This window comes from Felis catus, chromosome C1 (genome assembly GCF_018350175.1).
Source record: "Felis catus isolate Fca126 chromosome C1, F.catus_Fca126_mat1.0, whole genome shotgun sequence".
Taxonomy (NCBI): domain Eukaryota; kingdom Metazoa; phylum Chordata; class Mammalia; order Carnivora; family Felidae; genus Felis; species Felis catus.
Genome location: NC_058375.1, coordinates 62,691,849 through 62,719,058, shown reverse-complemented (window position 1 = coordinate 62,719,058; position 27,210 = coordinate 62,691,849). Strand labels below are relative to the sequence as shown.

The 27,210-nt window shown below is 37.6% G+C and overlaps 1 protein-coding gene across 5 annotated transcripts; it reads right to left on the bottom strand.

Moving 5' to 3' along the window:
* Positions 1-1,048: 1,048 nt before the first annotated feature.
* On the bottom strand, positions 1,049-27,034 carry LHX8 (LIM homeobox 8). Of its 5 annotated transcripts, none has more exons than XM_045036020.1 (10): positions 26,706-27,034; positions 26,060-26,132; positions 24,201-24,287; positions 23,642-23,803; positions 19,668-19,789; positions 17,556-17,776; positions 16,943-17,046; positions 12,134-12,229; positions 5,608-5,791; positions 1,049-1,772 (listed from the first exon to the last, which is right to left on the bottom strand). In XM_045036020.1, exons 1-10 carry the CDS (start codon positions 26,858-26,860, stop codon positions 1,696-1,698), a joined length of 1,281 nt encoding a protein of 426 aa, XP_044891955.1. In that variant the 5' UTR covers positions 26,861-27,034; the 3' UTR covers positions 1,049-1,695. The 5 variants fall into 5 exon arrangements, with proteins under 5 accessions (XP_044891955.1, XP_044891958.1, XP_044891957.1 ...); XM_045036023.1 differs by lacking the exon at positions 26,706-27,034 and adding an exon at positions 26,317-26,334; XM_045036022.1 differs by lacking the exon at positions 26,060-26,132.
* Positions 27,035-27,210: the final 176 nt, after the last annotated feature.

Below are 27,210 nucleotides of genomic sequence, written 5' to 3'. Positions count from 1 at the left end.
CAGTGCAGAGCTTGGCTGGACTGGAAGAGCTTGTCTCAACATCTGGTAGAGGTAAAGCTGACCTCACCACTTCGTGCCTGGGACAGGTAGACAAAAACCCGTGGAGATTAGTATCAATCTCACACGATCAGTTAGAGTGACTATTGGCTACACTTTTTGTTTTTGGCCAAAAAAAAAAAAAAAAAAATCTAACTGGAGTAGCAGGTTAAAAACAAAACAAAACAAAACAAAACAAAGCTTTTTTTTCCTCCTTTCTCCCATAGTGAAACTTAGGCTTGTTACTTCTGGTTTGAGGCAGATAGTGAGTTACTTACAACCACGTGATTGCTTTCTGGTTGCATTTATGATTACTAGAATAGAATTACAAATACTCCACTATTACTTCCAGTCCTCAGCCAGATGTGAATCTGCTAAGTTAAACAAAGACTTAAACTTAAGATTCTTAAGAATTGTTTTTTATCCCATTACCTTTTTTTCCCTTACTGGTATATGAAAAACAAGAAGTGAGTACTGATTAAGTTCTTTAAATCCAAAAATTAGTGAGGGTGGCACCACTTACTTTTGTAATTCCAAGACAAGCGTCCACTGCTACATAGGATAAAGTCCTGGGGTTTAGATTTCAGCTCTCAGAATCACAATCCCTAAAGAGTGTTCACTAGGAAGAAAAAGTAAAGAGTCTGCTCTAGAAACATTGCTCATAAACTCCAAATACTTTTAGTTCTCCTTTTTCACCCCTGAAGAAATATGTCCTCATGGCCCATATTTCATTTCTGACTTGGGTTACCCAAAAAGATCGTTTTGAAAAGTGCTCTACCTTTTCTTTCACATTAATTTTATTAGCTAGTTTAAAAGGATAATTTGCCAAATTAGATGTTTTCACGTGTTCTTTTGTTGAGTAAGTGCAATTGTCTACAAATAAGTTTCCTATTAAAATGTACTCAAAACGCAGCTCAAAACAAAATGACTTTTTAAAATTAAGAGTTGTTATATTTGAAAGAGACTAACGTCGACTTAATGTTGAAAGCACACACAAGAAAGGACAAATTGGTTGAAACTTTCACAAGAATGGAAAATGTTTAATAAACTTGGAGGGGTGGGCTTATTAAACTATAGTGTTATTTACAGCCATAATTCATCAACCACAAACACAATAATGTGTTTGCATGGCATGCTACAACAGAAGCTTTATTCAATTCATTCAGAAAACATTGGCAAAATAAATTGCAGTTGCAAAATTCACAGATACAAGCTTCAAAGTATAAAGTTGTATATAACAAAAAATACAGGTAATATTTATAACAATAACTTACAGATACAAACTAATGGTAAACTACAATTTCACAAAGGATTGTAAACATGTTGCACACTTGTCAGTCCTTTTGTTTTTTAGGCAAAGTGCTCTTTTGATGACAAATAAATTAACAGATACACACTAGAGTGAACTATTTCCAGACAATACAAAAAAAAAAAAGTTGATTTGTTTTCTTCTTGTAAACATAAATTTTACAAAAAAATGAAGAATCAATAAAAGTGTCTTGCAGGCCAACAATAGATACATACCTGGGCAGCAAAGTGATGTTGAAAATGCTTTGAGTGTTAAATAAAAAATTAACATTAATATCTTTTCAATGGTATTTTATACATAATAAATGACAAGATTATATCCTTAATCATTTCTATCCCTGAAAAAAGGAATTAGGTATGACTTATTGGCAGTTGTGTCATTGAATGGGGTAACAAGGGCTGGAGTCCAAGAGTTGTTGGTGAATGAGCTATAAAATAGAAAAAAATTCGTGGATCAGTTTTGTAGGGTGAATAGAACTGATTTAAAAACAAACCAAAACAATCCAAGGCAATGCACTTTCATTACTCTTTATAGCTGAGGGCACCAAGCTACACTCATTCCACTAACCTCAGCAGAAGCATTAACTTATTCAGCACAATGAATATAGTATTAAATGAGAATCCAGGAATAGTTTACCCCCAAAACCTCTTTTGGGGCCACAAGCTTTTGACACTTTAATGTCCTCCATCCATACCCCATTCACTGCACTTTACCTTGCAGCTAGAAAACATAAGCTTTGTCTGCAGAGACACTGCTAGCTTCCACATAAAGGTGTCTACAGATACCTACATCCTACAGGATGACCCCCAATTTCTCATTTATGAATGGTTAACCGCCTATTCTCTAAACATACATCAAAGCACATTTGACTCAGGCAAAACTATAGTCATTCATGTGAACACATACAATTTTAATGCTAATATAATAGCAACCATGGTACAGACTCTGATTTTTCATTTAACCCAAACTTAAAATGAGGTTTCCATTCTCAGCAAGGGCTATGATGCTTCAAACCAAACCTCCCTCTGAGAACAACTAGGAAAGCTGGACAAAATTTTTACAAATCTGTTGGAAGGCATCTGAAAGATACCAAGACAGTGAGAACTTGCAAAGCAAGTCCCAGAAGAGAAGGGAAATGAACCGAGGCTACTACCCTCCACCCCCTCCAAGTTTAATGACAATTTTAAAAGAAATGTCTGAGAGGCTGAGAATTGGAGCAGACTTTCAGGATTTAGACTTTGGCTGGGTGGTGGGGAACAAACACGAAAGATCAGGGACCAATGAAGAGAAACCTTCGTTTAAAACAACAAAAACAAAACACAGGCTCTGTCTGGGATCCTAGAAGGCTAAATACAAATAGTGACCCAGAAATATACCAGCCTTTGTAAGCAGTGATGCCTCATTGGATTAAGTTGATCTTATCCTAGCCTAACTTTCTGCCAGAGGTGAAACCAAATCCTCTCTGGTGGAAGAGATCATCCGGGGTCTCAAATTATTTCTAATTTTTCATACACAATGTCTGAAGTGCAACAAAAAATGAAAAGGCAGATAAGAAGACATGACTTGACTGAAAACAAAGAGATCCAGATATTGGAGTTATCAGACATAAATTTAGTATAACTATAATTAATATAATAATTTTGTTAAGGAATAAAGTGGCAAAAATAGAGGATTCCAGCATAGAAGTGGAAACTATAAAAGAATGAAATAGAAATTCTAAAACTGAATTTAAGTTAATTTCAATAACTGAAATTAAGAACTCAGTGGGTGAGTTTTACAGCATATTAGATAGAGAATTAGTGAACTGGAGAGAAGTCAGAAGAAAATACCTCAATGCATGGAAGTTCAAAGGGGTGGAAAATATGGGCTATTTTCATAGGGGGTAGAAACAATATTTAAAGACACAAAAACAGACTTTTCCTTAATGAAATACATCAAACTACATATTCAAGAAGCATATCTAGGCACATTATAATAAAACTGAAAAACAAATACAAAGAGAAAAGCTGCAGTAAAATGACATTCACTTTGAAAAGAGCAAGAATTAGACGAATAGCTGATTTCAACAAGTAGCATCAGATTAACTACCCATATTCTAAACAATAGAAACAATGCAAGCCAGAACCCAATGTTACCTTCAAAGTCCTGGGGGGAAAAAAAGCTGGCAACCTAGATTTTCACATACAGAGGAAATACCATTAACAACTGCATCAAAACAAATACTTATGAATGAACCTTAGATGTGCTAAACCAAAAACTCTGGAATATAAAAAAGTACTTAAAGATGGTCTAAATAAATAGACAAAGTTCATAGTATGGAAGGTGATATTATTAAGATGGCAGTTTCTTACAAATTGGTCTAATAGACTATATCAAAATTTCAATTGTTTGTGGGTTTTGTGGTGGAAATTGACAAGCTGGTAAAATTTATGGAAATGCAAAGGGTCAAGAATGAGCAACACAAACTTGAGTAACAAGAAAATAGAAAGACTTTTCTACTGGATATAAAGAATTGTAGGCTTTGCATAATTAAAACACTAAGGTATTATTATGAAAATAAACAGACCAACAAAATAGAGTGTACAGAAATTGACACCTACATTATATGAACAGTTGATTTATGAGAAATGTAGCACTATAAAACAGCTGAGACATTGGTATTTTAATCAATATAACAAGAGCTTTGCTTCCTATTTCATACCACATACAAAATTCAATTCCAGATGGGCTGTAAATCTAAAGATCAAAGGGAAGATAGTTTCTAGAAGATAGCATAAGAGGTACATGTTCATTATCTTTGAGAGAAACAATTACTTGAACAGGTCACAAAAAAATCACTGCCCGTGAATGGGGGAAAAAAACCACACCTGATGAAATAAACTATATTAAAATTGGAACTTGTGCTCAACAAAACATATCCTTAAGGGAGTATAAAAAGGCAAGCCACTGAAAAGTAGGCGATATCTGCAATACATATAATCATCAAAAAACTTTTTTATATGCAGAATATAGGAAGAACGAAGATAAATCAAGGAAAAAAACAACAGACAAACCAACAGACCAACAGACAAAAGACATGAATAAGCTCTTCACAAAAAAAGGATATACAAATGTCCAGTGAAAACATGTTCAATCTCACCAGTCATGAGGAAAAAGCAAATTAAAATAAGGAGATAAGCACTACACAACTATCAAATTGGCTAAAAGTAAGAAGTCACACCATATCAAGTGTTAGCAAGGATGTGGAGCACCTTGAAGTCTCACCCACTGCTGGTCTGAGTGTAAACTGGCTCAACCACTATGGGAAACTGGCAGAATCCGCTGAAGTTGAGTGTATGTATAGCCTGTGACCCTAAGTTTCATTCCCAGGTGCATTCCAAACAGAAGTGTGAATTAATGTGCACCAAAAGGCATGCACAATAAAGTCCACAGCAGCATATTCATAAAAGCCTAAGCACACTCAAGCACAAATGTTTATCAACCATAAAATGGTTAAACTGTGGTATATTCCTACAGTGGAATTCTATAGAACAATAAAACAAATCACTGATCCTTGCAACAATACAGATGAATCTCACGAACAATGTAGTGGAAAGAAGTGAGATACACAAGAATACATTCCATATGGTGCAGTTTATGTAAAGCTCAAGAACAGGCAAAACTAAAACATGACTTTGGAAGTCAAGGCAATGCTGCTCTGGAAGAAGAGGATAATGATTGAAAGGGTACGTAAGACAGGTTTCTGGGGTGTTAATTATGTCCTACTACTTCATCTAGTCAGTATTTACATGGATGTGTTCACTGTAACAGTTCACCAAGCTGGATACTTTTTACGTGTACACTTTTCTATATGTATGTTTTGCTTCCATATAAAAGTTTCTTTGACAAAACTCCGTAAATTCCAATCTAAAATTCTGAGTGTGAATACTTTCTCTGACCATAGGAAAATAAATTATTTAAATACCAGGTGAAAAGCCAAAAAAAAAAAAATTTTTAACGTCCTATGTAAAAAATCAAGCACTAATAGTAATTATTAATATTTGTATTTTAGCTGTAAAGTGGGTGTTAAACTTGTCCCTTAAAATGTTGTTATAGAAATAAGAATGTTTGGACAGTTCTGCCCCCTACTGCACTTCCCCACAATATGTTTCATCTACTACTGAGGTAATATTTCAAAATATGAGTCCTATCAACAATCTAATATTAGAAACGATCACTTATTGGTTGCTTGGGAAACAGCTGTTAAAGGTTGGGATACCTACCATCCATGTAACTATGCAGCGCAGTTAGCATCGTCCCATCTTGGGGCACATAGGCAGAATAAGCCATTTCTTCTAACATGGGTGGAGACAGCCGGGAGGGTGGGACTGCTGTGACTGGGGCCGAGGAGGAGTGATTAGGACTGACGTGTTTCTTGTGGCGTGCTCTACAATTCTGAAACCACACCTGAGGGAGAAAAGCAATGTAGGCACGTCACATCTCAGCTTCTGAGTACGTTGTCAACTCAGTTTAAAAAGAAATGCATCCCCTGTCAAACTGTTCACTATTAAGGCTAAAAAAGAAAAAGAAATGTATCCTAAATTTCTCTACCATATAAGCACAATACAAATCGAAATAAGCTTTTGAGGCACCTGGGTGACTCAGTTGGTTGAGAGGCCGACTCTTGATTTCAGCTCAGGTCATGATCTCATGGTGATACTGAGCATGAATTAATTTGGCTCTGCACTGACAGTACGGAGCCTGCTTAGGATTCTCTGTTTCGCTCTCTCTCTCTCTGCCCTTACCCCACTTGAGTGCACGAGCATATGCTCTTTCAAAAGAAATAAAAGTTTAAAAAAAAAAACTAAGTAAGGTTTTTAAACAGTTCTATAGACTGAAGAGAACATTTGCACAAATATCAATGGTCATTTTCTTTGCTCAAATAATAACTATCTGGTGATTTATTTAAAAGCCAATTCTATACTACACTGGCATCTTCGAAAATAAAAAGGAAGGGAGGAAGTTCAAGAATTCCAGAAAGTTTCCTCGTCTTTAACCACTGGCATTTGGGACAAAAAGAAAAACAAACAAAAAAGCCATTTTAATCAGAACTTAAAAAAACAAACAAACAAACAAACAACTAAATGTATTCTTAGACACCTGCTGGACTTATTTCAAATCTTTTCCCAAATGACTAAAATCCCTACTGAGAACTTAAAGCTTTCTACAAACCTCTTGATTCAGTTATTCCAATCACATTTTAACCTGCTGAGTTCAATTTTTCTTAGTGAATACATAGACTATTCCCTAAGAAGTATGTTAAGGTCAGGTTTATAATAAGAAAAAATGAGTAATATTTAAGCAAAATAAAATACAAACATATCCATTAGTAAAACAGTTCACAAAATGTAAAAAGCTAATCATGAAAGAGTGGTCCACTCTATCATAGAAATAAAGGAATCAAATTCAGGGCAGGCATCGTTTTGCTTCCAGGTCAGGGTGAGGGAGGCTAGGCTGCCCAGAATACTTCCAGTAATTAATCTGCCTGTGTTCGAACTCCCTATCACTAGATGAAACTAGACTATAGAGTGTTACTCTATTAAAATGTTAAAATATTATAGCACTTATTTGCTGTCACTCCAAACACTTCGTCATGAGGAGAAAGAAATGTTAAAATATTATAGCACTTATTTGCTGTCACTCCAAACACTTCGTCATGAGGAGAAAGAGAAGTGGAGGAATAAAAACTTTTAGGAAATTAAGACAAAGAACATTTTAGTTTCAGGACAGAGGGCCAGGGAGAGATCAAGGACATAAGCTTCTGCCCTGGGCTGGTAGGTGTTTGATGGCACAAGGGAATTGGGGCTGAATAATGTCAAACAGAAGGAATCTGCAAAAAGATTTATATAAAAAAGCTGACCTGATTTCAAACACACATCCTGTCCTTGGGACTCAAAAATAGAGGGCTTTCAAAGTATAAACTCAAGGGGTTAAAACTAAAGTAATAGTTAATAATGCAGCAGGGTAGGGGCACCTGGGTGGCTCAGTCAGTTAAGCATCCAACTTCAGCTCAAGTCATGATCTCACAGTTCATGGGTTCAAGCCCCACGTTGGGCTCTGTGCTGACAGCTCAGAGCCTGGAGCCTGCTTGGGATTCTGTGTCTCCCTCTCTCTCTGCCCCTCCCCCACTTGTGCTCTGTCTCTCAAAAACGAATAAATGTTAAAAAAAAATTTTTTTTTTTTAAATAATGCAATGGGGTATGCATCCCTGGCCAGGTGGCTGAAAGGTACCACCTGAGAAAGTTTCAGGAAAAAGATGTAGGCATATATCAAGAAAAAGTAGTGGGAAGTCACAGCCTTCTCCCCCATTTTCTGGAGTATTAGGCTCTTAGATATGCAAATAGAGACCCAGAGTCTTCACAGTTCCCTCCACAGGTTCCTTAACAGTAAGCGTCATTACTGTCACCCACCCAGTCAAGAAGATACACTCACACGTTCTCAAACTTGTAAGAGAAAACAGCTGTCACCAGTCTTTTCCCCAACAGTACCCAGAAGACATGTACCCCAGTGGACTACATGCAACCTAATACACATGGTACTATGGTTGCCAGAGTTCTTTCAAAGTATCTTATGTTTCCAATAAATTATGTACTGGATGGAACCTACTCAGTAGTTTAAAAAAAAAATTCCAGATTTTGGAAATAATATGAAAAAGGTATGACATAAACAGCAGAAAAATTACCTTAATACGGATTCAAATAGCTCTTTGGAAAGATCATCAATAGGTAATCAAGCAGAGAGGTTTGTAAACACAAAATGTCATGGGGGCACCTGGGTGGCTCAGTCGTTTGAGCTGCTGAATTTAGCTCAGGTCATGATCTCATGGTCTGTGGGTTCGAGCCCCTCATCGGGCTCTGAGCTGACATCAGCTCAGAACTTGGAGCCTGTTTTGGATTCTGTGTCTCGCTCTCTGTCTGCCCCTCCCCTGCTTGCTCTCTTTCTCTCTCTCTCTCTCTCAAAAATAATAAACATTAAAAAAATTTTTTTTAATGTCATGTAACTTGTACAGAAAAATATAGTTGTACAGAAAAATATTCCAGACTTTAGAAAATAACTTCTGACATGAGGGCTACCCAGCTTTAGAATTCAAATACAAGTAATTTTGACCTTCCTCACTGACTCAAAATTTCTTCCTTCTGTTTTGCAAACCTCTAAAAGAGTTAAAAAAAACTTTAAAATATTTTGAGTTCCAAATTGTAAACTCTATAAGCTAAGAGTAGGCTATGTAGATATTCTGTGAAAGAAAAGACTAATCCATAAGATGAATCTCTGAGAAAGCCCAAAGAGCCAAACAGAAGACTTATATGTATGAAAAAAATGGAATTTTAAATATTGAGAACGAATGGGATAATACTGATTTAGAGAAACCTGGCTAATCATTTGTGAGGAAAAAAATGGTAAACTCCCTACACCTCACTAGTAACCAAAAGTCAATTCCAGGTAAATTAAAAATTAGATGGAAATAACTGGAACCATAAATGTTTAAGAGAAAACAAAAGTTAATATTGATAACTTCTAGGTGAGGAAGTATAAAAAAGGCCAAAGCTATAAGAAAAAAGTATTGAGAGATATTAATACATAAAAATATAAAAGTTCTATGTGGAGAAAATAAATGAAAAAGAAACTATGGAAGTCTAACATAACAATAAAAATCAGTAAGATGGAAAAGTAACCACGTAATAGAAAAGTGGACTAAAAACATACAATTTCTAAAATTACAAAATAAACAAACATGTTAAAGTTATTGATAATAAAAGAAGCATAAACAAAAACAATGAGATTTTCTGCCAAAATTAGAAAGAATGTAAAAGAATGACAGTATTCAGGATTTGTAGGAGTTAGTGAAACGGAACTTGCATATGTAGCTCCCGGCAGAATAAACTGGTATGAACTTTCTGGAAGCTGATTTTTGTACTATTAGTTAATTATTTAAAGGCCTTAAAATGTTTTAGCTTTTGACTCAACAACCCCCCTTCTAGAAATTTATCCTATGGAAACTATTGAACCAGTGAGCCAGGTGTATATAGAGTGTTGTTCATTTCAGCATTTTTTTATGATAATGAAAAATTGGAAAGAAACTAAATTGTTTAATGCTTAAGATGTGCAACAATAAAAATCATGTAAATTTCAATATGGATATGTACTCCCAAGACACTAACTGGAAGAAATAGCATTGCTTTATCCTGTTTCCATAAGATGAACAATTCATAATTCACCTATTGGAAAGGGTATGTGAACGGTGATTGTATCTGAATGCAGTGTTAAAAGTAAAATCATCTATATTTTGTGATTTCAGTACAACAAAGATCTGCTGTTACTAATATCTCGCTAAGCAGACTTTAGTTGGTAAAGGTGAGACTGTGTATCAGACCACTGTTTTTACCTACTCGTTGGATAACCTAGTTTGCACATTAAAATCAAGGCCTAGTAATCAAAACTCTAATTTTTCTAGAATGTGCGCAATCACAGGAAGTAGACTGGACATAGAGACTATGACTACTATCTGAGATGACAGAAATTGACTCTTCAAAATTACCAAGAAGGACGATATGTATACATACAAATAATATATATATTTGCATGCTCCTTCCTTTGCCATCCTATCAAAAATATTTAAATCCAATCCTCACATATTAGAAGGCACCATCAAACAATATATTCTCCAGGTTCTAGTACTTGGATCCAAGGTAACTTGCACATAATACTGGTGACCTAAATACTTAGAAATCACATGACATTGTCTGGGGTCACTATTTATTGAAATAATAAGAAACCTTCTCAGAAAATCTTTCATTTTCCTTTGCTTCCAAATTCAAAATAATCTAAAACATAATAATCATGAATTGACTCAGCTGGAGCAATCATGGTCATTGAACGTATAGACTCTCAGATTAGAAGAACGTTCAACCCGTTCAGTCTGTACTACCTCAACAAAGGAAGCTCCATGTTCAGGCACAGGAAACTCACTATCTCCAATGGCAGCCCACTCATTTTCACAGACTTTGATGCTGAAAAAGTTCGTCATTATGAGTAAACTCAGCTTTTTCCTATATTCCTTTGCAAAGACCTGATTTTGCTAGTCTGCAGGACAGCCTTCCACATATACTTAAAGTTAGTCTTTTTATCCTATTCCTTCCCTTAGCATCTCATCTCCAGATAAGTATTCTTGTTACTGTTAATATTAGCACATGATTTCTAGTTCTGTCATGACCTTGTTAGCCTGCCTCTAAAGGAAGCAGTCTGTTCAGATTGGTTCCTTGTTAGACCCCTTTTTAAAATCTGGCACTCTGAAATAAACACAATACCCTGGATATCTGAAAAGCATTGAGGTTGTGTGGCTCACTTCCTCAGAGAACCTCATTAGAGTGCTGTCAGCCAAATCCACTGAGAATCTAAGTCTTTAGAGAAGCTGCAGTACCATCAGGTCTTTCCCCATCAGATACTCTATATAGATGATTTATTAATTATGAAACAGCTCAGCCTTAACAAGAATAAACTGAAAAATGAGCACCTATTTATCAACCACTCAACTGAGGAAATGAAACACATGTATAATGTTGGACTTTACCTCCCCCTGCTCCCTGCAACTGAATTTCATCTTGCTGGTTATGGTTACTTGCATTAATTCCTTAAACTTTTTGAATCCTGAGTGTTACTTAAAATTATTTTCCACTTCCCTGATTTCTCTATAAGATCTTGACGCAGTTGATCACCTCCACCTTGAACACATTCCTCTGGCTTCCATGATGCCTCCATACTAGACTCATTCCTTGATCCCAGCTGTCACTGCATCCCTTTCAAATAGTATCTCTTACCCTGCTCTCTCCCTAAAGTCCATTCTTCTCTTTTTACTGTTTATGATCTTGTTCTAAAGGATTTTACCCAATTTCATGGCATTCGATCTTTTTGCTTAGTCCTGCTCATCTTTTAAAATACTTGTTTAAATCCCCAAATTCCACAATCACTGCATGACTAGCACAGCTAGTGTCCCATTAGAGTGTCCAGGTCCTTTTCTTGTCTTTCTCCCATCTGTGCAATCAATAAAATGTTTCTCAGTGAACTCTAGGTCACTACCTCATTTAAGCCCATCTTCAAAAAACGACTACTTTGCTGGGTATCCCAACTAACCATATATCTCTAGCTTCTTTCTACCCTAATTCTTCCCATGTACTGCCACTAGCCCTTTCTTCCTGAATTCACATACCATGGCTTTCTCCTGCTCAGGAGAGAACTCTATACTTGCAGGTCCCTCCAAGTTCAGTTCCAGCACTTTCAGCTCTCACAATTTGCAAATATAAATCTTACGTTTCAATGAATTCACTCTAATTTATCCTTTTCCTGACTTTATTCATACCACTATCTCTACTTGGATCTTTAACAAAGGCCATCAACCTCACCCCTAGACACACGCACTCACTTACACAATCACAGAAAAGTTGGAAAAAAAATTACTGGCTGGCTTCAGAACCAGATCTAGCTTGGAACCATATTTGCCTTTTTCAGCTTGAGGATCTTAGGGTTGCTGTGAGCACGGAATGAAGTAACTTATGCACAAAGTCATTAACAATCGGTAGCCTAGCCCTTGCAAGCCAATTATCAGAGTTAAAAAGCTGAAGTAGAGTGTAAAGAGACCTAAAATAGAAAGCAAATGTTTTTTGCCATTTCTTCACACACAAAAAACTAATGCACACTAATAAAGGCCTAGAATAGAGCTTTTAGTATCTCTTGATTAACCTTAAAAATAATCACCTGTATCACACGTCTGCTCAAGCCTGTCCTTTCTGCCAGTTTCTGGAGAGTCTGTGCATCTGGGTTGTTGTCCTGAGCAAATTGTGCTTGCATTACCTGTTTTTTTAAAAAAAGTATAGGTAGTAAATAGCTATATATAAGAAGCTCAATCTTCTGCATTTTGATGACAGGAGAGATAAGACATGAACAAGAAGATAGGATACTTGTATTTTATTACTTGAAAATCAGTTTGGGGAAATATGCATAAATGAAAAGAAAGCATATCTTGTAAATTTACAAACAAGTTGCTATGTTGAGACCTTTTAAAAAATAATCCATTTCAGCATAAAACCTCTCTCTCAACTATGCTGTTAAAAATGAGCTCCCCTTTGCTCTTCTTCCATTCTTACAACATACAAATGAAATGAATAAATGGTATAAGCCTGTTTACTATTTTTTTCCATTTTGTTAAAAATTTCTTGCATTAGAAAACTTGTAAAAATACAAAAATACTATCACCTTTATCTCCAACTGCTACTGAGCTAAACAGGCCCATACTATAACTTTCATCAGTCAGCAAATAGCATACAGTGCAAAAGATAGATACCATTTAATTGTAATTAGTACATTAATTGTTTTGAACACTTGTTCTATGCAAAACAATATCTGGGATCTGACACCCATCTGACACCCATAAGAACTTCCTGGGATCTAACCATCTGTATATTGAAAAAGCTCCCAGGTGATTCAATATGAACTTTTGGATTAGACCACGGTGCCAAGGGTCATGAGACAGTGATATATGAAAAAATTGTCCCTGGCCTCAACTTTTTGAGACAAAGATATGGACATGTCAATAACTACCAAGAATACAAAGTAAAAGGAGAAACATGGAGAGGGAATATCAGAGTAAAGCACAAGTCAAGGGCTTTGTATTCTTTCTGAAGACAGAATCAAGAGGGATATTTGAATTTTATAACTTAAAAGCCAATCAACTTAGGGAACTAGTATAAAATATGGAAGAAGGGAGTCTGTCATCCAACATGATTATGCATGTCCATAGGTATGGGATGGGGGTAACCAACCTATCTAAAGACCTTAAGTACCAGTGGCCTCAGCATCATTTCCAATAGGCAAAATTAATTGCACGCTCCACTATGCTCCTCATATAATACAGTCTTCTGCCACTACACATGTCACAAGGTAGCTAAATAACTCAGTGGCAAGTATAGCTCTCAATAGCAGAAAGTAAGCATCTTGAGGGCAAAGGAAATGTCTTATTCTTCATTTCCCCAGGAGCTAATACCCCTTCCCATCACATAGTACATGCTTAAGTGTTTGTAACAGAATGAACCCTGACAACGTGAGAAAAATCTGAAGATAGTGTAGAGAAAAAGACCAATGTTGTTCCAGGAAACCTTATGAGGTTTGCAATTTTTTTAAATTAAGTTCCGAAGAGTGACTCTTCTAGAATAAGGTATTCCTGACTTCCTCTCCAACCATATTTGTTCACACACTCTCTGTAAACAGCACATGTATTTTTACTTTAAAAAATGGGCAGAAAAGGCCTAAAAGTTTATAATCTCATTCAGTTCACCTCATTCTCCCTTTCTTATTCAAAATGTGTTGTTTCAACACTGTCATGTATAAATAGTTGTGTTTACATGTAGTTGAGCATGTAACATCTCAAAGAGAAAAAAGAATGAGCAAGTTAACTGTCTTTATATTTTAATTTTTCAAGAAGAAAAGCTAAACAGATATTTAAGGATTTGCTTGTTAGACCATTATTGATAATTTATAAAACAAAAGACAGCATGCTTTTCACAAATGCATTTCAAATTCACAAGTTTAATAATGGAATCAAGTTACATTTAATAAAGCAATTTCTCATCAAGGAATAAAGCAAAAACTTAAATGAATACTGATGGTTTAAAATTGTTATATACTAAAGGGAAAGTAATACATGCTTATCAATGTTTAATCTCACAAAATAAACGTTTTCATTTCTACTTAATTTCATTGTTCTCCAGTCACTAATGATGTTGAAACCCACCCCACTCCTTTTCTGCGCTCTTTTTAATGTGGTCAAGGAGTGAACCTTTGTAGACACTCATCATTTAAGGCCAGGAAATCTCAGAGATGACAGGCATCTGCATAGTAGCAACTGACCAACTCAATCTGAAAGTAGATTAAAGTAGTTGCTAACTTTGGAATGTTTAATATTAATAATCACGGAGCAAGTGCTTCCAACTACAATAAGCAAACCGTAATATTGGCAGGAACTTCTTAAATACCATTTCTACACATGGGGCAATATTTGAAATATTCTTGCCAACACAAAATATTGTTCTGTTTTGTGAATCTTAAGATCTTTTCTTCCCATAAATTTCTAAATAATTTTGGGAAATCATCTTGTTTATTCTTCTCATGTTAACTCTCCTCTGTCCAAAGCAGTGCTTCATTAATAGTCTTGACTTACTGATCATCTATAGTATTTTATTATTTTGCTGAATTCAAGCACTACTAGAATATATTCAGCTTTCTGAAAGGACAATTTGACATAAAGGGTACACTGCCTGATGTATCAGCAGTTCTGGCAAAATATAGTGATTTAAGTGTTTAAAAATTTACAGCTATGGGGCGCGTAGGTGGCTCAGTCTATTAAGCGCCTGACTCTTGATTTCAGCTCAGGTCATGATCTCATGGTTCCTGAGATGGTGCCCTGCATTGGGCTCTCACTGACAGTGCAGTCTGTTTGGGATTCTTTCTCTCCTCTCTCTCTGCCCCTCCCCCTGCCCACAGGCATGCACTCTCTCTAAAAATAAACAAACACTTAAAAAAAAAAACTTTACAGCTATGTATCCCAGATTCCCAAGATATAAAAAATCACTTGAGGACAAAGACTGTATCTCATTTGTTTCAGCCATTCATGGCATAGAATAGATTCTAATAAATACTGAAAAAAATATGAGTATATGCTTTGAAAGCATGTCATTTCTATTTTCATTTTTTAAAACCTATGATTCCCAAATACATCTTTAAAAACTCATGAGTCAGATTACATTTTCATATAAAAATGCATGTGATGATACAAATAGCTCATGCATGTGTGCAATTTAAAACTATGAGGCTAATATACAAGATTCAGACTCTAACTCTTGTTTTAGCTGCTGCTGCTATTAAGCGGAACTTTTATTCCACTCATGGTCTGGAGGCCAAGCAAAAGACCAGAGGATTGGGGAAGTTTGCAAATCTCTTCTCTGCCATTCCATTGGTAGTCTTATTTGAAGGGGGTTCCTACACCTCTTGGAAGAGGCTACCTACATCAAAGAATTATTGTTAAGAATTAAAGGAGACAGTGTAAATAAATGCCTAGTGTAGGAATCGACACACAAAGACCTTCACAAATATTCCCTCTTTAATCAGTACCTATGATTATCTTCCTGTATGAAATGGTATGTCTACCTAAAGTTGTTTCAAATTTTCACAATTTTAATAACTTTAATTTCATATAAAATTTTACTGTCAGACTTATAATTATTAAAATTATAGCCAGACCTTCATGGAAACAGCCCATTTTAAAAACAGAATATATTTATACTAGAAATTCTATTTTAACTCAGACATTTTGTAGCTACTGGATATTTTGCTTCCAGGTCTCTCACAGGTACTCATATCTCCTAATTTAGGGTTTTATGTAATCCAAGTTCCCTTGGAATATTTGTATCATGTCAAGGTTTCTTTCTTAATCTTTCTCCAAATAAAAAAATTTCTTCTGAAACCCTTTTACTATATTCATCTTAAATACTGGCAAGTCTTAGAATACTATTTGTGATTTTCAGAATATTACTTTTACTCAGTTGTTAACGTTGTATAACTAACCTTTAAGGTTTGAGCTAAGGCCGATACTATGTGTAAAGCACCCAGCAGTACAAGGTAGGCGCTCAATAAATGTTACTTTACCTTAACATAAAACAAATACCTCATCCACATTAATCTTTTAGAAAATGTGATTTCTTCATCTGAAAAAATGCCAGAAAGAATCATTATATGTGTAGACTTAATTATAAGTAATTATTTAATTATTTTCTTGACAAGTGACATGGATTGAATTTATAACAGTTATATTTAGGACAACCAAACAGAAAATAATCCTTCCTTTTTCAGGAGACATAATCAACCATTAGCATCATATAGAATTACCTCCCTTTATCCCGCTTAAAAAGAAGAAAATGTCTACTTGATTGGAGTCAATAACTAGATTCCTGTTGTTTATGGTAAGGCATATTCAATTCTTTCCTATTCAGAAAATGTACAATCTTAGCCATTAAAAGGCTCATCGCAATTTCTTAAAAAGGCAGCACATTAGTGTCCCACAGACCCACACACTGTATGTCTTTTTCTGTTAATAGTCTTAAACTATTTTGTCTTCTATCACAATTATAGGTAGTAATGTAAATAAATGCCTGAGTTACATTGATTTTTTCAGGACAGATCAACATTTTGTTTGCACTTTGACATTAATACCAATAGAACCCAGGAAAATAAAGCTTGAATGACTAATACCAGATCATGACTCTGAGAATATTGATAAACATTTTAGGGAAATAAGTATGTTTTCATACATTCATCAAGTTAGCTTTCTTTAAAAGCACAGGCCAACTTTTTTGAAAACATGAAAATGTTTTTAGGCAGCACGGAGATTGTTTTTGGGTTTGTTTGGTTTTTTTTTTTTTTTTTGGAGGGAGGAGGGATTGGGTTTTCTTTGTGTGTGTTTTTTATTTTCATCAGGAGTGAATTCAAAAATCATGAATTCATTGTCATGTCTACCTGGAGCTGATCTGCTGTAAAGCTGGTCCGAGCTCTTTTTGCTGGTTTTGGATGATTAACATCTTGCTCTGTGAGGAGGGCACCTTCAACACTAATCCCATTACCTGCATTTAAAAACAACAGCATATATACTGGTAACTCAAATGGCTCTACTGATCAAGCAGTAATATATTTCTTGCATCTCTTGGCTCAGTGCAAAATTGGAAATTGTCCAAATCTGGGAGTTAAGTTTTAAAACACACTACAAATATTCTGTGGAAACAACACTCCACTTATAGGCTTGTATATTTTAGTCAAAAGTGCAAAAAATTAGAAGAGCACATATCTAAGATTCATTCTTAGGAGACAAACACAGGAAAACTGGTTGCGAAAAGCCAAACAGACCCTAAATTCAAGGCTGCTGCCTGAAAATATGGTACAAGGCTAATACACATGCCATAGCATTCCCTGTAAATAAACAGATGGAGATCATCACTAACAGTATATGCTTAATGACTTTTACCACAATTACACTGCACAAAATAATGCATTAAAATGACCTTAGGAAGAATCTTTTTTATTCCCTGTATTCACCGTCCCCAAAGACTCTAAAGTATTTTAAGTATATATTTACCATTTTCCACTTCTCTTTTCAAATTATCCAGCATACAGTCATAATGCACTCTGCAGAGGACTTTCTCTTCCACCAAAGCAAACTCCTCTCCTGTGGAAAGCTGCCTTTTGCAAGAAAAGCAGGCAAAGCATGCCAAGTGATAGACATTCCCCTTGGCCCTCCGGACCCAGTCAGTAGAATGGATGTGCCTCCCACAACGAGAGCAGCGAGTTCCATACCTTCTACATAAATAGAAGAGCAGCAGGTAAAGATTTTAATGTTTGATGAGATACTTATAAGCCTAAGAGTAAACTAACACATTATAATACTCACTAGATTAACCTAAGTGTTTAAATCTTTTGAAAGTGAAACAGGAATCAATTACTTTTCTAGAAGTCAATATGGTAAGCAATCAAGACTTGACATAACGGTCATAATTCAAACCTGTTTATAAAACAAAAACTCCTCATTGTTACGTTAAAGGAAGACTGGGTTTTTCCTTTTAAAATAAATGCAGTATGAGTTTCAATATCCCTTTTGTAACAAATAGAAATAAGTTTATATTTTATAAATTACCTAGAAACTCAAGATACAAACATACATACATTGCAGACTGAAACCTAAAAGTGTAAAAGCATACTACTGAAGATAAATGACTTCTTAAAACCAAACTGAGATAATTTAAAAATGCTTTCGATATCATTTTTTAAATTAAAATATTTAAACATTTAAAACTGATAGTATCAAAAAATGGGTAGAACAGAAGACTTTCACCCTGAGGGTGAGGAAGGAAAACTCAGGTATGTTTCCAATGGCGAATAAGCTATCATATCATTAGCCACAGGAGGGGGAGAAATACATATCCACATCAAACTAGATGGGTGTCTGTTTCTATTCATTAATATATTGTTAGAGGGACTGCCCGTTTTTTTAAGTCAATCTGAAGAACTGAATCCTAAAACTAAATTTCAAAATACGATAAAATATGAAGTATAAAAAAATCCTGAAGAACTAGATTTTCAATAGGTCTCTGAAACCAAACCTTTCAAAAAGCTTTAAATTATGTTTAAAAAATTAAAAAGTTTCATATTTTAAGTCAAAGAGGAGACAAATTGCTACTATTTTTGAGGAAATGGAGAGTAAACCTGATGAGAAATATGTTTCTAGTAATTATAAAATTCTGTGACTTTTTAAAATAAAGGACTCTACGTTTTGTGAATTGCTTTAAATTAGCAATTTTATTCAAATCAATCACTAAACTCTCTGAAACCAGTTTCTGAAGCTGAGAATAAACAACATAATTGGTATTACAAACTTCATTATATAGTATCAATTTCACAATAAACATTATTCTTCATTTGGAAATGCAAATAAAGAAAAAATATAGCAATTTTAAAAAATCATGCTTAGGGATAATTTCAATTTCTAGATAGCTATCCATTAAAAACTGAATTATATCCTAGAAGAAACTGTACATTTAAGAAATGTTTAGAGAGTTCATAGAGAAAATGTTAATATCTTAGACCAATACAATCTCACAAAACAAAAAATCAAAGAAGAGACAAAAAGAAATCAGATATTCACACAGAATAATCAAACTTGGTGTATTTGATATTGGAATGGTTGGTTCCTCTAAATTATATGATTTATCATAGTCTCCAAACTGCTGACATTTTGTAGGGTATAGCTCGGGATTATTCTATAGTAAATTGATAAACACTTAACAAAATCTTGATTCCCCCACCCCATAATTATTTCATTTTATCTTATCATGCCCTGCAAACAAGGGTCTCTGTCACAATAAATCATCTTATATTTTATATTTTACCTATGCACAGCAAGAAGAAGTTTCCCTTTTTTTTTTTTAAATATCTCAAACTTTCATTCCTCCAAGTGGAAATAATTATTTTAAATTAGTGTTTGTATACTGAATTCTTAAAACACATAAACATGCTTATTTTATTTGTTTTAGTAGAAGCTATACCTTAAAAATGTGAAGCATTCTCATTCTGAAATCCATTATACAAGAAAACGGGTTTTTAATATGTAAAACCAGACCAGAAAGCTTATTTACAAAATTTTCTTTGCAAAATAATTTCTTGGAGTGTCTACTAAAAATATTCCATAGTGTACCTGAAATAATCAAGTTTGCAGAAAATGTCTTTGTCTTTAATATAACAGCTGGTATGCCTTCCTAAGGAGGTCCTGCAGACACTGCAGGAGAGACACCGAACATGCCAGCACAGGTCATTCACCTGTAAAGGGAAATAAGAAACCATTTTAATACCATATTTACAGAGTATCATTCCACCGGTTTTGCACACTGAGCAATTTTAAAACCCAGGTCCTTAATATTTTAACATATGCTCTGAATGTTTCTATCTAAATGGTGTCATTTACACAAATACCGGTCTAGATATATTCTCTTTTAGACACCACAAAAGATCACAACTGTATATTTTCTATTTTGTGTTTATTTTTTTATTTGTCTGAAGAAATCAGAGTGTGTGCTTTTTTTTTTTTCTTTTTGAAATCAAACTTCTATGAACACGGAAAATTTTGGTCATTCTGAAATCCTACATACAGGCTTATTTTATTTTTTTCTTTTACCAAGGTCTTCCTGCCATGAAACCTAGTGGCTGAAGAAGTCAAGCCACACACCTTCTCAATCTACTTTCTGGCCAGTTATAAATGGTGTACTAAAGTGAGAGAGAAAGACGGTGAAAAAGAAGCCTTGTAAGATACTTACCCTTATAAAGAAGGCAGGCAATCCATTTCCCTTACCAAACAGAAATGGCTAAGGTAGATTTAAATGTTGATATGGCAGAAGTCCCGGCTACTTTCTAACATTAAATAATAGAATCAAGGAGTAAAGTATTGGTAACCCTACCTAATGATTTGATTACTGGAGAAAAAATTAATCTGATTATAAGTGGTTCTAAGAAGGCACCCAGGCACTGTTTGCCATTTGTATTTCAAGTAGTAAGGCATAAAATAGGGTTTAATAAATCACGCCACCTTATATTTTTTAAATAGGCACGTGAAATATTATCAATTCAGAGAACAAATCATAACCCTCACCTTAAACTGTTGCTATCATACTATAAGCACTACAGCTTGAGCTTTCAAGAATGAAGATGTGTACAGGATTGAACCTGCCTGTATGTAACACATGCTCCCAAAGTTTGCTCTTGTTAAATGGACACAAGAACTGAGTTTACGCTTCACTAATTAAGCATAATTTCATTTCATATGAAAGAACTGCAATGATGCAAAAACACAGTTACACCCTACAAGTGGATCTAATGTTTCAAATATTTAGGAAATTGTGAAAATGGGAAATTGTGAAATGGTCTTTATCATGAAATACTGTAGCAAAAGCCCTATTTGTCCAATGATTTGTCCAAGATTAGTACTACTCTTCAAAATGTTTTCCTGTGATACAAAACATAAAAGGTACTTTAAAGCTGAAGGAAAAAATTTCACTTACTTCTAATTACAGTTATGGGCCTCCTTCCAAAGCATTAATGAGAATATTATTTTGGTAAAATTTTTTAAATTTTAAGTTTGGGTCTTGAACTACAATGTTTACTACACGAGAAAACTTGGAAAATAGAAGAAAGAAAAGAAAGAAAGAGAGAGAGAGAGAAAGAAAGAAAGAAAATGAATTTGAGGAAGTCAGAATAAAAAAGTACTAACAATGGTTAATATTGTCCTAGAAATAAGTGTGTATTTTCCTTCTACTTTTTCATAACATAGTCCAATTAAAGTTTAAAAATATAAGCTTCCTTTAGTATTCAATGCTTAGGGACTTCTACATTTTGATCTTATCCAGGATCTTTTTTTTCCTTCTCCTCAAGCAAGTGTAGATTCAGGCTTCAGGGCAGAGTCATGGCCACCCTCTAACTTCCTAAAGCCAAACCTACTGCTTGGTTTGCTACCTTTCCTTAAAGTTTACTTTAAAAAAAAAAAAAAAAAAAAAAAAACCTCCTCATCTTCCATTACTTTCCAGAAAGGAAAGTAAGGTAAAGAGAAAATTCTGAAGAACATAGACCTTTCCTGATGGCTGGTATTGATCCAATATATAAATGTATATAAGACCAAGCCAAAAAGTCTACCCAAACGACAGGGCACTGAAATATTAGATGAAGCCAAAGACCCATCTAATTCCTCTCCTACATTTTTGTCTTAACTCCATTTTACTTGCCTCACAAGGTGATGTTTTTCTATATTAAATCGTTTTTATTATAGATCGTTGTACCCTCAAATACTCTACTAGGTCTAGATCCAACAATTTTCACCAGTGACTCAAATTGAATTTAAACTTCTCTTTTAGAATAAGTACACAAATTAAAAAAAAAAACATTTTTATATAATCATACAGTGTCAAACTTTAGTTAGAGCTAATATACTAATATGTACAAAAGGGACAGAATAAGGGTGTGCATAGAAGACCTCACTGGATTACATTCCTACAAAGAAAAGCTTTATGCAACTCATTTAGGTAACTTAGATATTTTACATCATACAAGTAAATAATATGAGGTACAAGTAAATTTTTAACATATAAAAGTGAACACTAGAAATAACTTATGTATTTCAGAGGTGTGCTAAGAGTCACTTTATAATACCCTTTTTTTCTAGATTCTCTCTGGAGGAGCTAGAAAAGCCTTTACAGCCTTTAAGAATGTTCAGAAACATTCTTAAAGATTATGCTAATTATGAAGAGGTTTCATTGACAATAAACTAATTTTGATCCAAAAAATGACTTTGAGATACTAGGTCTAGAAACAGTGAAAGGCTCAGGTCTAGAAACAGTGAAAAGGGTATCCTAGGAATGCAGATTTAAAGAGCAAACCATGCTAATTTGTCAACTTTAAGAATCAATCACCAATTAAGATTTAGTTACTTTTAATTTTTTCACCAAAACTTCTTTTGATGCTTTATCTAGGTTGTATCTATAGGGTTTTATTCCCACTTTACAGATTAAGCAGCTTTATACACTGAGGTAGAAATTTAAAGGAGCCCAATAACTAGCTTTTTGAACTCATACTCTCTATAATTAATCCTTTTGAAAAAATGGGGATGTTGGGTGTGGACAGATTGGTGAGGAGGGAATAGAAAGTGAATTGGCTTGCTACTAATTTAGTGTAGGAGAGATCATTATTTTAAATAGTAGTCTTAAAAAGCTATTGAAGTTGAAAACCCATGGTATTAGGATTAAGACACATGGGATCATGATCCTTCATTCAATGGCATGGGTAACTGTGGCCTACCAGAATTTTGACTCCAAAACTCCCGCACAATATTTTAAGAAGTGAAACCAATTAAGACAGTCACCTCTCCAACTACCACATGAAGCACTTCATCCCAGGCATCCATAGATCCTTCTCTTCTTTCTTTTTGCTTTCCTTTCTGTTTACTTTCATTCCTGCCTTCCCTCCCTCCCTCCTTCTCTCTCTTGTGGTCTAACTTTATATCAGTTTCTATTTTTTTCCCCACAAGCACTGGAGGTGACATGAAAAAAAGCATTGGGGGGCCTCCAAGTGTTAAGCCTTAACAAGAGGCTCTTAATAAGAGCCTGAAAACGGTTTTTATTTAAATGTTCCTACAAATTTTTTCTTTGAAAAAGCCTGAAATAACTTACTAAAAATAAGACTATGTAAAAAATCTGTCCAGAAAAGGCCCTTTAAAGCGCTTTGCAGTGGTCCTCACCAAAGGAGACACTGCAAAGGGGAATCAGCCAACATATACTGACCAGGAGCTCTTAGAAGGAGGCAGGTGTGTGGGTGTTATCGGTGGTGGAGGGACCATAACCTGGACTCTGTTTCCAAATGAGTAAAAAGATTAGCCCACTTTTGCTTTTCTATAAGTAGGTGGCTGACTCCAGTACGTCCACCCGGGGTATCGGCACTTGTAGACCACGACGTGTCATCAACAAGCTGTATTACAACATGGGAGATTCTAAGATTTCTTCTCCCTGGACCCGGCTGTTCTGCTGAGAAAGCCTACAACCTGCAGAGACAACTTGAAAGGAAAAGAAGGAAAAACTTTTCTCTTTTCCTAGAGTAACCCCGCTCCCCTTGGGCCTCGCGGCTCCACCCTACCTTGAGAAGGTACTTGTCCACGATCTCCAGGCCGCAGCTGTTGCACACACACTTGCCAGGGGGGCAGACGGAGCCCGAGGCCATGGACCGGGGCGAGGACGACGGGGACAGCGGGGCCGAGGAGGAGCACGAGTCCTCGTCCCCCGCTCCCTGGGGGCTCACCTGAAGGAAGCCGCGAGGCGCAGTCGCAGGCGGTTCTAGACCCCTCCTCCTCTCCTCATCCCACCGACCCACCGGGATCCCCCCTTCCCCTCAGGCCACCCCCAGTTCATGAGGTCTCCCTTCCTGTTCTCACTCCTCCTCCCCCCCGCCAAGTCCAAGCTCCTGCCACCCACCCGCTGGGGCTGTTGACCCTGACCTCAAGGACCCAAGGGCGCCTTACAGCCCTGCACCACCATCCAGCCGGCCCAGCTTTCCACCCCGCCCTGCCCTAGGCCTTCCTTGCACCCGGTCCTCGGAGGGCCAGCTGGGCCCACGGAGGAGCGCGCGGACAGCGGCCTTTCGTCCTGGGCCGTCTCCACACCTCCAGCCTCCAACAGCCGTGTCCCTCCCCACTCACCAGTCCCTCTTCCCCGGCGCCTTTCCGAGTCCTCCCGGCCGCCAGGGCTGCAATCCGCCCGCACTCCTCCGACATGAGCCCCGGGCACTGCGGGGTGAGCGGAAGGGGAAAGTGGGGAGAAACGGTGAGGAAAACTTCAGAGCCCGCAAGCGCAGCCCAGAGCCTCGGCTTCTTGGCACGCGGAGCGGGCTAATGAAGGCCCCCAGCGCGCCCGGCCGCGCGTGCAGCCGTCAGGGCTCCTGGGCCCCAGGGCCGCGGGCAAACGCGCGGGAGCGCAGCCTCTCCGTTGTCCGCCGCGGGCGGCGGCTGCGCAGCCCCAGCGCGCGGCGAGGCGGCCACCCGGGCGCTAAAGGCTTGCCCGGCGCGCCGCGGCGCTCTCGCGGCTGCGGGTCCCTAGCGCTCGCCGAAGCAAGTCGGTTCCCCGCCCCCCTACCGGGGGTAACAAGTTAATAACAATCATCCCAGCACAAAGCATTTTCTTTCTAGACGTCAATCACTGCAGAGCGGGGATCACCAGACTAAAGCGGGTGCAAGGGGCGGGAAGGGAGGGGGGGTGGAGTGGGAGAGAAGAAAAGAGGATTGAGGAGGGGGTGGGGGAAGAAACTTGATTTCTTTAATAACCTCAATTAAAAGAGCAAGACACATATATATTTTTAAAAAGGAGCGTTTTGAATTGGATAGCCCGAAAGGTGAAGAGGTTTAATAGGATACTTGAAAGCTAATTACAGCGGGATTTAAGAAGCCTGGTGTTTGTTCCGATGACAATTTGAATGAAAATGCTTCAGATTAAACCGAGCCAGCAGCTCTTTCGTAAACTTACAGCAATTAGAGCTGCGAGTGATTTACACTCGTTTCTTTAAGGTGTAAATTGCCACTTACTGCTCAGTAAGTCAACATTTGAGCTACTAGAGAATTATTTTTAACCAGCGCAAAAAGCGGGTCGAATAATGGAAAATATCCAGCTGAATTTAATTTGTGCCATTAAAACTCACCCAACCTCGGTCAAACTGTTTTAAAGCAACAGCGCGCATTACTCAAGTGTTCCCAAGCCTTTACTGGAGTTTTGTTCCTAAACGAAAACGCAGCCTCTCCTAGGCTTTTTCTGCCTTCGTTTACGAAAACTCCTGTTTGCGCGGAGGGGGTGCCGAACTCCGGCGGCCCACACCTGCGTTTCTGACTCTTCGCCTCCCTCGTCCTCCTTCTGGCTGCACCAGACGAGATACTGTCCGAACCTGGGAGTCCCCCGGCCCTCAGCGGGGACCCTCCGGTGCGCTCCCTGGGCTGGCCCCAGCGCCGCCACACGGAGGCCGCATCCTCGCAGACATGAGGAGAGTTTAAGCGGTAAAGCCCCGCGTTCGCCGGGTGTTCCCCGCCACCGTCCCAGCAAAGATCAAGTCAGCGGTATCCGGTGGGGACCCTCTGCCGCGCTCGAACAGGCTGCAGATGATTTTCAAACTTAAAACGCGAGACACCCACGGGTCCTGCCTCCAGAGTGACGTGAGAGCTTGTCAGTTTTCCCCCACTTACTAGACTAGACGAAAGGTGTGATTCGCGTGCCCTGGGGGTTGTTGTTGTTGTTGTTGTTTTGGTATTTTAAGTAAAATGGCCCTCTTGGCCCTCCCTGGGATGCCCCAGGGCCTTCCAGGAGCCACGACTTCTTGTGTTTGTGCGTGCGCCCGCGTCAGCGCGGGTCGCGCTGCGGCGGGTTCCGCGCCTTTGCGCGGGCCAGTGCCCGCGGGCAGCTGCACGCACGGAGCCAAGCCTCTAGTCCCACCCGACAGCCGCCCGGACCTCCCGACACGCTCTTCCCCACCGCCAAGATCAATCACCACGACAAATAGAACAAAAGCAAGACTCACATGTACCCGAGAACGCCTTAGGCTCGAGGCTTCGTCTCCCAAATTACAGTCTCCATGCCTCAGGTTAAGTGAGCTTGTGGGGAGGGGAGGCAATGATTACTGACTAACGCTACTACGTAATAAAAAAAAAAAAAAATTGCCAGGTCTGAAGTTGAGGCCGTTACAGGTAATTTCTGAACCTCGTTTAGGAGCCCAAACAGCTCGCGTTGTATGGAAACTGCAATTCAGCTGGTCTGGCCAGACGTCGGCTCGCTCACCTTCTTAGGGAGAACTGCCAGCTCCGGCACGTCCTTTTCTTCTAGTTTACACACAAACATCTGATCGCTTTTCCAATACATGGCACTGCTAGGGCTGCTTATCACATACCAACTCCACAGGGTCAGCGGCTGTCCGTGCCTGACGGTCTGCCCCCCTCCCCCGCCCCAACACACTAATAAAAGCCGACCCCGAGAAGAGTAAGAAAGCTACAAACAAGTCTTCGTCCAAAGAGGCCGCTGTGGCCGTTACCACTGACGGGCTGTTCCTAAGATTCCTATCCCAACTTCACTGAACTCCAGGAAAGGAAAAAAAAAAAAAAAAAAGTTTTGTTTTCCAGAGGGTGGAACCTTGCATAAAGGGAGGGAAGGGGGGGGGGGAGAGGCCTCACCTCCTTAAGGAAAACCCGCCTTCTGTACATGTTAAGATCTTTATCAGGGCAAGCCAACTTACTCCAGATTTACTATTAAAGAAAAAAAAAAAAAAAAACATTGGGAATGGCCTGTTAACTTTTGACTTAAAAAAAAAAAAATCTGCTCTCTGCATTTGCCGTGGCTTTTTAATTCTCGCTCCCCAACCAAAACCTAAACAAAGATTCAGGTTACATCTCTTTCTGCAGCAAGCAGAAGGGGAAGCGGAGGTCTGAGTGACTTAAACTTTTTAGTCATTCTTCTGAAACGTGCAGCTCTCCGGTGTAGCCGGGGAGCTCGACCGCTCCCTGGCAGCCTGGGGGCTGACTTATCAGAGGTTGGCGCTCCCTTTGCGAAAAGTTTTCTCATTAAGATAAAGAAGGAACATCTGAGCAGCACAAAAGCTTATGATTTGCGACTAGATTTGAAATCAAGGCTACAAGAAAGACAAAAGTATGTTGCTAATAGTATTGCTCTTTCATCTCC

Bases quoted from the DNA above. Each gene is read 5' to 3' on its own strand.
- LHX8 (XM_045036020.1), bottom strand. From the start codon at position 26,860: ATGCAGAGAGCAGATTTTTTTTTTTTTAAGTCAAAAGTTAACAGGCCA. The intron at 19,790-23,641 runs GTAGGGTGGAGC...TTCCCTTTACAG, and splicing joins TGGACAAGTACCTTCTCAAG to GTGAATGACCTGTGCTGGCA. The intron at 17,047-17,555 runs GTAAATATATAC...TTTTAAATGCAG, and splicing joins GAAAAGAGAAGTGGAAAATG to GTAATGGGATTAGTGTTGAA.